This window comes from Erigeron canadensis, chromosome 1 (genome assembly GCF_010389155.1).
Source record: "Erigeron canadensis isolate Cc75 chromosome 1, C_canadensis_v1, whole genome shotgun sequence".
In the NCBI taxonomy this organism is placed as follows: domain Eukaryota; kingdom Viridiplantae; phylum Streptophyta; class Magnoliopsida; order Asterales; family Asteraceae; genus Erigeron; species Erigeron canadensis.
In genome coordinates this window covers 22,820,033-22,832,975 of record NC_057761.1, presented here as the reverse complement: position 1 = coordinate 22,832,975, position 12,943 = coordinate 22,820,033, and the positions used below count along the sequence as shown (strand labels likewise).

The 12,943-nt window shown below is 34.4% G+C and overlaps 1 protein-coding gene and 1 pseudogene across 2 annotated transcripts; one reads left to right on the top strand and one right to left on the bottom strand.

Annotated features, from left to right (window-relative positions):
• The first annotated feature begins 5,468 nt into the window (after positions 1–5,468).
• Positions 5,469–7,297, top strand: LOC122599578 (annotated as a pseudogene).
• Positions 7,298–8,279: 982 nt separating this feature from the next.
• Positions 8,280–10,342, bottom strand: LOC122599564 (putative pentatricopeptide repeat-containing protein At1g12700, mitochondrial). Of its 2 annotated transcripts, XM_043772097.1 has the most exons (2): positions 8,771–10,342; positions 8,280–8,599 (listed from the first exon to the last, which is right to left on the bottom strand). In XM_043772097.1, exons 1-2 carry the CDS (start codon positions 10,134–10,136, stop codon positions 8,310–8,312), a joined length of 1,656 nt encoding a protein of 551 aa, XP_043628032.1. In that variant the 5' UTR covers positions 10,137–10,342; the 3' UTR covers positions 8,280–8,309. The 2 variants fall into 2 exon arrangements, with proteins under 2 accessions (XP_043628032.1, XP_043628025.1); XM_043772090.1 differs by having other exon boundaries at positions 8,280–10,342.
• Positions 10,343–12,943: the final 2,601 nt, after the last annotated feature.

Genomic DNA, 12,943 nt, shown 5'->3' with positions numbered 1-12,943 from the left:
TTAGTATTATAATTGCAATTAGCTAGAGGACTAATGCATTTGTGTATGATACAATTGCAATTAGACCAGAGGAATATATTTATGATACAAAGTTGATTTTTTCATTTTACTTTATTTATATGTATTGTTTTATTGATTTTCCATTTTTTTTTAAAAAAATAAATTAATTTTTAAGTTTCAATTAAAAGTATTTGAACTTTTTAAATATTAATACATGCCCCATTTTTTTTATTTGAACCTTCGTGCATTAGTTCACAGGAAAAGCCTCCGGATAGATCGCCAAACGACACGACATTTACGGCATCGAATGTCATTTGGTATAAAACTTGCGCCTCTTTGGATTCGAACCCTGGTTGCCCATAGAACAAGCCTTTATTGGTGGTTTGGGACGACACATAGCCTATCAACCCATTGGCACACAGTGGCGGATCCAGGAAATTAAGATAGTGGGGGCAAAATTTTTTACCTTAGTCGAATAGCTTCATGGTAACATCATTATAGTCAGCAGCAAAATAGCCTTATTGAGTTATTGCAACATCAAAAAATGATCAGTACATTGCAAAAAAACCAATACCAAAAACAGCTTCTGAGCAGGTCCCAAATACAACAATTAGATGAGCAAAACCTCACTAAAATAGCCTCATGTATGACAAATCGGCAGCTATCAAGCAGCCTTAAATCTGCACCAAAACAACACTTCGGACAACCCTAAATCTAAAACAAAGCAACATTATATACAACACTAAATTTGTAACAAAATAGCAGTCAAACAGCCTAAATATAGAACATCACCAAAAACAGGATTATAAACAACCCTAAAAATCAGCATACATACAACATAAAAGACAACTTAGAATCAACATAAAAACTTCTAACAAAACTAAGTTTCATTGTGGGTATCAAACTATAAATTGCAATAGTTCTTTGTAGGGACCATCTTCCAAACATATAAATTTCAATATATACAAGCAACTTCCAAGCAAAGTAAAATTAAGGATTCAAAATACATGTTCAATATAAAGGTAAAATAAATTAATAATCATATATTAATGTGATAATGCGATTATACCTGTTGGGAATTTAAAATATATATTCAACTTATGTTCTTTTTACTGAATTGTTAGTAACCTACTTTATCCTTTTCCACAAGGCCACAAGTTAATACAAGTAATGAACACGTTTTTTTAGGTTAGATAAGTAATTTGAGCTAATTTTATTTCCAAAGTATAGGTTTTTTGTAGGGCTAGGTTGATTCCAATTTTTGGGTTGGGTTCATTTTAGCTTTTGTAATGGGATTTGCCCAAAATATATATCAATTTTAGTGGTTTTGGGCTAATTTGGTTGGTTTCTACCCGCCGCCCCCCCCCCTCGCGTCTAGGTTGTTGGATCCGCCCCTGTTGGCACACCCCATTTGTTTGACGAGTCATATGCTGCACTATGCGGCGGCGATGATGGTTGGCGCGGGTGGCAGTGACGACGACGGGTGGCGACGGTGGTGACGGGTGGTCGGGGCGGCATTGATGGTGAACATAAATAATTATAGATTATAGATATAGACTAGCATTTTACCCGCGCAATGCAGTGGTGGTGGTAGTGGCGATGTAATGGAGGCAATGTAATTATTTTAAGAATTTATGGATTTATGTTATAAATTATTTCATTAAGGATATTATAGGTATATTCGTTAGAAATGTTTAAATTAATGAATAAAATAGAGGGGTAGTGTAGGTAGTTTATTTTCTTAATTGAGATTTTAAAAAGGGCTTGTTGGTTTATTATGTAATCATAAATGATTATAGATTATCGATATAGACTAGCATTTTACCCGCGCAATGCGGTGGTGGTGGTAGCGGCGGTGTGGTGATGGCGTGACAGGTGGTGGCGGTGTGGTTATTATTGTTAAAAAAAATTAATGTAAAAGGGTTAGTTTAGTTATTTTAGGAGTTGATGGGTCTATGTTGTAAATTATTTTATTAAGGGTATGATAGGTATTTTAAGTGGAGATGTTTGAATTAATAAATAAAAGAGAGAGAAATAATTAATTTATTAAGGTTAAGATACTCATTTCGCACTGGGACCTTTTTATGAGAGAGCTTGAAACGTGTTAGGTTAAAGAGTGTGATAACTTTTATAAAGTACTTATAGAGAAGTACAGATAGGAATTGATTAATCCACCTAACTAAATAATCAAAGAACCTCCTAATCATGTAATGATGACATATGGAAAATTAGGCGGCAAGATTAAGAAAGAGAACTAATGGATTACGCATGTCACTTTCTTATAGTTTTAAGAAGTTTTTTTAGGCTACTTTTTATGAAGATTTATCATTTTGCATAGATAACTATAGATTATAGATAAAATAAATATCATTTTCTTCATATAGACGAATAATGGCACAAGGAGTAAAATGCTAAAAAAAAAAAGAGGTATGTTTGATTGGACCGAATGAAATAATTATAGAATGGAATGAACTTGTAATAAAATGAACGTGATAATTGAATGACTTATTACTATTCTTTATCATGTTTGGTTGTTATATTTGAACGGAATGGAGTTAATAAAAAATCAAAAATACCCATATTAAATACTTGCATTTTAAACCTTGTACATTGTATTATTCTTCCAAATAGAGGTTAAAAAGTGTTTGTAAGATACAATACTTCAACAAATTCAAAGTTTTTAATCTCATGTATTAGGAATGTAAGTGTTGGCATAAAAATGTCATAGCTAGTAAGCTAGATATCTTAAAAATATGATCGTATGTTAGTTGTTAGATTCAAAGTTGTAATATTTAATGTAGTGTACACATAAATTATGCAGTGAAACTGAAAAAAGAAACATATAGAGATTTAGTAGGCCTAATAAGGCCTCTCCCTAAGCTAGAACTAATTTTACCTCTTCCACACCTGTTCCACACTGCCACATCAGCTTTTCCCTCTCTTCATCCACCTCTTCCACAATCACTCCCTATAACCCATCTTCCACACTTTTTATTTATTTTATTTTATATTTAAACAAAATATTAATAATTCAACATTTATTTAAAATTAAACATTACAATACATAATTAAAAAAGTACAGTACATGATTAAAACACGAAATAGATAATAAAGCTACGATTACTATTCATCATCTTTGATTGACATTTTTCCTAGTCCACGGTGAGCTGTTTCATTGGCCCACCACAGGTCGTGTTCTGGACATTTCACTTCCCACATTGATTTGCCTTCTCCGCAGTTGTCGTGGTACGATTCTGCCTAAGTGCATTAGTCGGTCAACGTGTGATCGGCCTTAAAAACATGATTGATCGCCCTCTTCACCCTTTTGCTCTGATCCTGCAGATAATAAGAATATGTCTCTTCATGTTTCGAGACCCTACGGCCTGGTGCTTCTATTTCCTGAACGTGTTGGTCGCATTGGTGTCTCTTCTTCCATAGGTAAAGCAATTCCCAGAGAGTTCATTTTGAAGGAGGGTGTCCTCTTTGACATCTTCCATGATTTGTGCTTTCATCTCATCATCGGTGAAACGAGGTCGGTGAATGTTCTTATTTGATGATGATGATGATGATGATGATGAAGCCATTTGGAATGGTAAGTGAGTTAGCAGATGAAACAAGTTTGAATATTGATAATGTAGTTAGCAGTGATAATGTGATGAAACTGGTTAAGGTTCTTGGTATTTATTTATAGAGTGATAATGCAGCTAGCCGTTAAGGGACTGTAAATGTAAATATTTTGTGGCCGTTTGAGGGACTGTAAATGTAAATATTTTGAAGCCATTTGAGGGACTGTAAATGTAAATATTTTCAATTTTGAACGTTGGAGGAGCGTCTGTGACTTCAGCTATAAATATTGTCTCATTACCAGATATTTCATTTCAAAACTCACACTTTTATACATCTGCAATGGCTTCTTCATCAAATGCCCCTAACCTAAAACCACGAATGACTGTCGATCAAGTGAATGACAGTATCATGGCTGATATCCTCGACCACCAAATGTGCAAAGTTAACCTTGTTTGAATTGGTAAAAAAACTTCAAGCGAATCAGAAATGGTGTGAAGAACAAATCAAATATATACAAACGGGGCATTGTACTGAGCTTGAGTGTCAATACTTTACTTATTTGCAGGGGAAGTTTGACAAGATTCAAGAAGCTGTGGAAGAAATTGCTTGTGCGGTCATCACCCTGAATGAGTCATCAACACTGCTAAAGCAGTTTATGCCCAAAAGAAACAAGTGGCATCTCTTAATATTATGTTTATGTTTTTCTTTAATAAGCTTCTAATTTAAAATTATGAATAAACTTATGTTCTTAAAGTAGACTTATTTTATTCAAATACTTAAAAACATTACAATAGTAGAAGACAACACACAATTCAAAGTGCTAAAACACAATTAAAAAACGAAAACACACTTAATTATTATAAAATTTGGGAACATTCATAAGCTCCTGGAAACACCGCTCGTATTTGAAGTCCCTCCCATAAGTCACCCGGTACTCTTGATGGGCCGTTACATAAACCATCTCAGCCGATAAAGTCCCCTGTACCTTCAACCTCGAATAGATTGGCTCAAACTGCTTACATTCGGTGTGAATTTTGTTGAATTTACCTATTATTTGACTTTTGGACCTTGGAGGTTCAGGCGTGTTCGCATTGAACCTTTCGCATATTAAGGTCCACAGGGACACATCCGAAGCGTTTAGGTTAGGTATTTCAGTCACCCATATCCAACACATGACCGCTAAACGAAGTTCGGCTTCAGTCCACAAATGCCTCGGCATTTTGAAATGGAATGGTTATAGAATGGTTTTATGGAATGGTTTTATGAAATGGTTTTATGGAATGGTTATGGAATGGTTTTTTGAAATGGTTATGGAATGGTTTTTTGAAATGGTTTGATGAATGATTTATAGAATGGAGTGTGAAGATAGTATATATAGAAGAGGATTAAAAAAAATACAAAAAAACAAGTCGACCGTTGCATATATTTTTTTTTAAAAAAAGTTTTTTTTTTTTGTTTTTGGCGTTTTGCGAACCAAGCAACTCGTCAACACTCATCGATCGAACGAAACGACTTGAAAGAAGGAGCCGTCGACGAGCTCACTCCCTATGGAGTCTTCGTCGATGAAGCGTGGAAGAGGCGGTCGACGACCGCTTAGTGAGCGGCCTAATAGTAAATTTGGTCCAAGGTAGGACGGAATGGGGGCAGTTACAAATTCATGCTGGAATGAATCATTGCTTTCCAAAATTCAAAACTAACAACATTTTCATATTCTAATGGAATCGATTAATCCATTCCTACTTTAATTCCAACATACCAAATACAACCTAATAATTTGTCCATCTAAGATTGATTGATGGTGGCTTTGAAATCGTGTGAGAAATGGCGAAATTGGTGAACCCAACAAACTCTTTCTTCAAGTTAACAGGTCGATTTAATTTTCTTCGTATTTCTTCTTCTTCATCATCAATTACATCCGTTTTTCATTTCCATTCTTCAAATCATTTTGAAGTCGATCGCCCACCGCGTTCTATATACCAAAAAGTTTCAAAACTGGAAGATGCCTTGAACCTGTTCGATGAAATGTCTCACAAAACCCCTCTTCCTTCTGTTATTTATTTCAATCAGCTGTTGAATTCTGTCACCAAAATGAAACATTTTTCACATTTCATTCATCTCTTTAAACGAATGTGTGCGATTGGCCTTCCTGTTGATCACTACACACCAACATTACGATCAAGTGTTGTTGTCGTTTGCGTAGAACCAACGACGGTTTTGCACTTTTAGGTCTTTCCTATAGACGATATATTGTACCAAATGTCTTCACTTTTAGCACCCCCTTAGACGAGCTCATCCTAGAAGATCGTATTCTTGAGGCTGAGCGATTCTTCAAAAAGCTCATCAAACGAAAACTTTGCGAACCTAATGTTGTTATGTACTCCACAATGATCAAAGGCCTTTGCAAAATCGGTAATAATGCTATTGCCATTTCTTTGCTTAGGCTCATGGATGAAAAAGGCTGTAAACCTGATCTTGTTGTATATAACACAATCATTGATAGTCTTTGCAAGGACCAAATGATTGATGATGCCTTCAAACTATTTAAAGAGATGGTCTTTCAAAAACGCATTGCACCTGATGTCATCACTTACAGCTCTTTGATATCTGGCCTATGTAAATTAAGTCAGTGGGATGAGGTATATAAGATGCTAAAAAAAATGGAGGATTGTAGGATCTCTCCCGATGTTCATACCTACAATATATTGGTTGATGCATTCTGCAAAGAAGGTCGGGTAAAAGATGCTGAGACTGTTATCATTGTCATGATTGAGAAAGGCACGCTTCCTAACATAGTGACTTACAACTCACTTATCGATGGTTATTGTTTGAGAGGTGAAATGACCAAAGCTAAGACAGTTTTTAATTCCATGGTGTCTAAAGGTATCGTCCCTAATGTTATTACTTACAGCAGTTTATTGAATGGGTACTGCAAGAATTCAAAGATAGATGAGGCCTTGCAAATGTTCAGTGAAATAACTAGGAAGGGTTTGAAACCCAATACAGTCACTTACAGCATGATGTTGCAAGGATTGTTTAGGGCCGGGCGTTGTGGGGTTGCACGTAAACTCTTTGATGACATGCGAGAACAAGGTAATGTTCCAAACGAATTGACTTATGGCATTGTTCTAGAAGGTCTTTGCAACAACCATCTTGTAGAAGATGCAATCTCTTTGTTCAATCTAATGGGTAATAGCAAGCTTAATTCAAGTATTGTTGTGTACACTACCCTTATTAATGGTGCAAGTAAATGCAAAAAGTTCAATATTGCAAGGGGTCTTTTTCAGGACCTGATGGTCAAAGGTTTGCAACCTGATGTCCGGACATATAATGTGATGATAAGTTCTTTGTGTCGTGAAGGTTTATTGGGCGATGCAAAGGAGATGTTTCTCAAAATGGACCAGAGTGGTTGCTCGCCAAATAGTGTTACTTACTGTGTTCTTCTCCAAGGATATCTAAAGAATAAGCACTATGTTGACGTAGAGATGCTTTTACAGGAAATGGATGCAAGGGGTTACTCACTTGATGTTTCAACATTCTTACTGAAGGGGAATTGAAGTAGATGACATGAAATTCATTGATTCTTTCACAAACCGCAGCAATTTATAGCTTTTAAATCGACATAAAGTTTAATTTCGAGGAGTATTATATAGATCAAGCTGGTAATCTTTCCAAAAGAATTCTTTAATTTCCAAACAACTCAACTATCTAGATTTAGTATATCTCTATTCAAGTTGATTTGCCCACTTTATGCTGAGAATTAAGCTAATCGATTCATAGGAAATATACCCTAAACTATTGGTGAGCTTAGATTGCTAGAAGTTGTGCTGGCTCAGAAGATAACGAATTTTCATTCAATTCCACATGTCATGAGAAATTATTATTGAAGTTGCATTGGTTGATCAATTTTCAGCACATCATGTCTTGTGTATGTTCCTCCATCTCAATAATCAAGGAATGAAGGGATGTTAAAGTTTCATACGGTCATTCGGTCAACTTCTCAATGCTACCAATGGCAACGACGAAGCCAATTTGGTTGACATAGGACTCCTTGATCATGATGAAAGTTATGTTGAGGGCAAAGTTGTAAAGGGACGTTAAACTAACTCGAATCCCTAGGATGCAAGACGTTTGACATACACATAAAAATAACATACAGTTTGCCATACTTGCAGAAATGTAGAAAGTGTGGGTTGTAATGGCTCACAAAGAGTTGGGGTTAACCCGGAAACTCTTTTAAGGAGTTGGCTTGTGTAATGGCTCACAAAGAGATGGTCCACTAACTCAGACCTTTGCGTAGGCAGAAAACTAGAGATGGTCCTGACCATTCTTTAAACAGAAAGACTCATGACAAATAATACCTTTTTTTTAAAAAAATTTCTGCGCAGTTTGAATTTCAAAATATTGACGTATATTGTTAGAAATTTAAGTGGCATGCCATTGACAACAATATATGCAGATGTATATGAGCATGAATGGAGAAATAGATGCTACACTGATGTTACCCTTAACTACACGACAAAATTTAAGATGTATGGTAATTTGGTGTGCAAATCCAATGCAGCATAGTAGGGTTTAACTACAAAATCCAATATAGTAGGGTTTGTGGATTAATTTCTAATGTAGGCATTACATGAACCAAGATTAATTATTAAGCTATGACAAATATGAAACCCACACAAGCATAATAGCAGATAAAATCAATCCACAAACACTTTTTTGGGTTTCTCTTAAAATTTTATTGTCTAGGTAGCGAATTTGGGAGAATCCCTGAATTCTTTTGGCACGAGCTTGCCAATCAATTTAGAGATAGTGGTACCTAGGGATCCAGCAGCGATTGAGTCAATTAGCAAAGATATCGTTGAAACATCAAGTGAGTAACCCCTTCCTTCCATTTCCTGTAAAAGCATCTCTACATCAACATAGTGCTTGTTCTTTAGATAACCTTGCAGAAGCACATTGTATGTAACACTATTTGGTGAGCAACCACTCTCGCCCATTTTCAGAAACAACTGCTTTGCATCCCCCAAAGAACCTTCACGACACAAACAACTTATCATTACACAATATGTACGAACATCAGGTTGCAAACCTTTGACCATCAGGTCCTGAAAAAGACCCCTTGCAATATTGAACTTTTTGCATTTACTTGCACCATCAATAAGGGTAGTGTACACAACAATACTTGAATTAAGCTTGCTATTACCCATTAGATTGAACAAAGAGATTGCATCTTCTACAAGATGGTTGTTGCAAAGACCTTCTAGAACAATGCCATAAGTCATTTCATCTGGAACCAGGCCTTGTGCTCGCATCTCATCAAAGAGTTTACGTGCAACCCCACAACGTCCGGCCCTAAACAATCCTTGTAACATGGTGTTGTAAGTGATTGTATTGGGTTTCAAACCAATTCTAGGCATTTCACTATACATTTGCAAGGCCTCGTCTACTTTTAAACTCTTGGAGTACCCATTCAATAAACTATTATAAGTAACAACATTAGGGATGATACCTTTAAACACCATTGAATCAAAAACCGTCTTTGCTTTGGTCATCTCACCTCGCAAACAGTAACCATCGATAAGTGAGCTGTACGTCACTATGTCAGGAACCTTCCCTTTCTCAATCATGACGTTGATAACAGTCTCAGCATCTTTTACCCGACCTTCTTTGCAGAATGCATCAACCAATATACTGTAAGTATGAACATCGGGAGAGATCCTATAATCCTCCATTTCTTTTAGCATCTTATACACCTCATCCCACTGATTTAATTTAGATAGGCCAGAAATCAAAGAGCTGTAAGTGATGACATTAGGTGCAATGCGTTTTTGAAAGACCATCTCTTTAAATAGTTTGAAGGCGTCATCAATCATTTGGTCCTTGCAAAGACTATCAATGATTGTGCTATATACAACAAGATTAGGTTTACAGCCTCTTTCATCCATGAGCCTAAGCAAAGAAATGGCAATAGCATTATTACCGATTTTGCAAAGGCCTTTGATCATTGTGGAGTACATAACAACATTAGGTTCACAAAGTTTCTGTTTGATGAGCTTCTTGAAGAATCTCTCAGCCTCAAGAATGCGATCTTCTAGGATGAGTCCGTCTAAGAGTGTACTAAAAATGAAGACATTTGGTACAATAGATCGCCTAAAGCAAAAGCCAAGGAGTGCAAAACCGTCGTTGGTTCGAGACAAGTGACAACAACACTTGATGGCAATGCTGGTGGTGTATTCATTAACAGGAAGACCAAGGGAACATATTCGTTTGAAGAGATGAATGGAATGTGAAAAATGTTTCATTTTGGTGACACAATTCAAGAGCTGGGTAAAGTAAATAACAGACGGAAGGGGGGTTCTTTGAGACATTTCATCGAACAGGTTCAAGGCATCTTCCAGTTTTGAAACTTTTTGGTATATAGAACGAGGAGGGGGGTCGACATCAAAATGATTTGAAGAATGAAAATGAAAGGCGGATATAATTGAAGAAATGAGAGAATTAATAGTAATACCTTTAAAGTTGTAAGATGTCGGAGATGCAAAGTTTGCTGAGTTCACCAATTTCGCCATTTCTGTGTTTTATGCAATATCTAATAACACCTTTTTATTGGTTTCAAGTTTCAACCACACACAAAATGTATGTAACATCAGATCTTTATTAGGGACTGAAAAAAGATGGAGGGGGTTAATGGAATCCAATTAACGGCCGTCAAAATAGAGGATGATTCTATACTCTTATCCTCTTATAAGAACAACGACCGATAATACTCGTATAAGACCACCACATCCCCCAACCTTAGACTGTATTCTCAAGTTTTAAATATAAGAAAAGAAAAGAAAAGATAGAAATGGATAGGAAAAGAAAAGAAAGAGTTTTATATTTATAATAGGCATTCTTGAGTTAAAATACATAGATAAGAAAAAAAAGAATAGACTATATTGAATTTATAATTATATCCTTAACTATTTTTTATATAATCATTGAAAACTATATTAATTTATCAAAACGTATATATATATATATATATATATGGGAAAAGAGAATATAAAGTTGTCCGGCACCTAAGCTTAGGTGTGGAACCCCTCACATACTAATATTTTATTATTTCTTGTTTAATGAATAAATGCATGGGCCCCCATGATTTTTATGAATTAAAAAAACAATATGTGAGTGTTCCACACCTAAGCTTAAATACCCGACAGCCTTATTTTCCCATCCCCTAATATATATATATATATATATATATATATATATTAATAAATATAATTAAAATGCTTCAGTTGTTAATAAAAATAAAGATGTATCAGCAAAGCATATCCAACTGGAGTATTACTTTACCTAGTAAATAAATACCCAATATATTTACAATTAATCAGCACATAGAAAAAGAAAAACAGTTTACTCTTTTTTTCTCTCTTGGTAAACGGAGTAATCTCATCTCTCTGGCAAATCTACTCTATCACCTCCTTTTTCTTCACCATTAAAACCCACTTTTAACTCCTTTTTCTTCACTATCATATAGCATCAGATACCAAAATTTAAATGTTCTTTTCATTGTCTTTTTCCTACTTCCACTACAATATACATAGATCGAGTTACATAGAAGTGGTGAGCTGCGGACATCAATGGCAGATGAAGGCGATGAACTATGATTGGTTTTGAGGATTTTAACCTCTGGATTTCAGGGACGAAAAATTCGAGGGGGTAAATTGATACTTCTATCATTGGATGTTAGTTTTCCTTTCAAATCCGGCCATATATGGCCGGAAAACTTTGGGACAAAAAACCCTTAAGTTTTCTTATCATTTCTTTTCTATTCTTGTTTAAAAAAACTCAAGAATGAAAAAGTTAGATTTTTCCTTATCTTTTCTTTTCTTATCCCTCCTTAAAAAAACTCAAGAATGCACTCTTAGAGTTGAGTCACTTAAGATATTTTTAAAAAAATCACCTAAAATAACAACTTGGTTGGTGGCATAATTTAAGGGAGTCACCCAACTTTTGCCACTTGTAGTCTAGATTTATTTATAAACTTTATTGGTTTTTCTTTTAAATCTTTTATTTTATAATACTTTATAAAAATATAAAAACATGGTATTTTCTATTTTTTCTTTACGAACATTTTGACATAAATTTTGTTAAAAACAAAAAAAAATAATTCTTAAAATATAATTTTATGACACTTGTTATTGTTACATTAGTTCAAAATATTCTTAAAAAAAAATCTTATTTTAATTCTTTTTTTATGTTATGTAGTTTTTTTTTTTAAAAGTCAATTTTGTTCTATAAATAATGTATGGACATAACTTATATTCATATCACCATCCCACTTCTAATTTATAAATTCTTTCAAATCCATATTTGCTAGCATAAATCATATTAATTTAGTTTTAAAAAAAAATAATATAAGTTGAGTTGTGAATGTGAGTAGAAGGTTGAGTTAGGTTAGGTTGTTTAGATGGAAGAGAAAAAAAACTAATTTTTTATTAAGGTTGGATTGATGTAGGTTGGGAGTGTGAATGGTCTAAGGGACAAAAGGTGATATTGTGTAGAAACCACACGAGTGGATCCATGAAATTAATTATTTAAGTATTAGTACTAATATAACCTCCTGTTTAAATCGAGTTACCTAAGAAAAGAATGAATAAAAATATCAGTAACATTATTTTTTTATAGAACAACAATATATACGAAAATAAAATACCTAGCAATTTACTAGATGCCTAAAATAAGAGAAGTCGATATAATTACAATTACATGAACAAACACGCTATCTAGGAGACGAAACACGAAACACGATGGTGGTAACGACGGCGATTGATGGTGGTGGCGGCGGGAGATTAGTGTAATATGATTTTGATGAATTTTTGAAACTTAAAATTCAATGTTGAAAGTGGAAAATGAGATTTACTTTATAATATACGAGAGCAAGTACCCGCACATTGCAGCGGTGAGATGGTGGGGGTGATAGGTCATAAAGTGTGATAACCAAATGCCTTAGTCGTACGGGCTCCGCCCTTGGATTTAAAATATTGTCGAAACTATATCGAATGACATCTCTAATGAAAGAGCATGAAATTTTAAGAACACACATATAATTTTTATAATTTATCGATGTACGGTTTTTTAAGATAAAATATTTTAAAAATGAATTGGAGGAATAAATGATTTATTAATGAGAGAGAAAAAAAATGATTGGTTGAGATTTGAGGAAAGAGAAAGAGTGTTACGTAAATATATAATTGATATATGGACATTTTGGGAAAGTAAATGTTGAAACTTAAAATGTAGACAGAGGAAATCTGCTTTATAATATAGTATAGATATACAGATAGTGACTTTTAACATTAGGTTAAAGTTGCTGTTAAAAAAAAAAAAC

Excerpts from the sequence above, each read along its gene's own strand:
- LOC122599564 (XM_043772090.1), bottom strand. The coding sequence starts at position 10,136 with ATGGCGAAATTGGTGAACTCAGCAAACTTTGCATCTCCGACATCTTAC.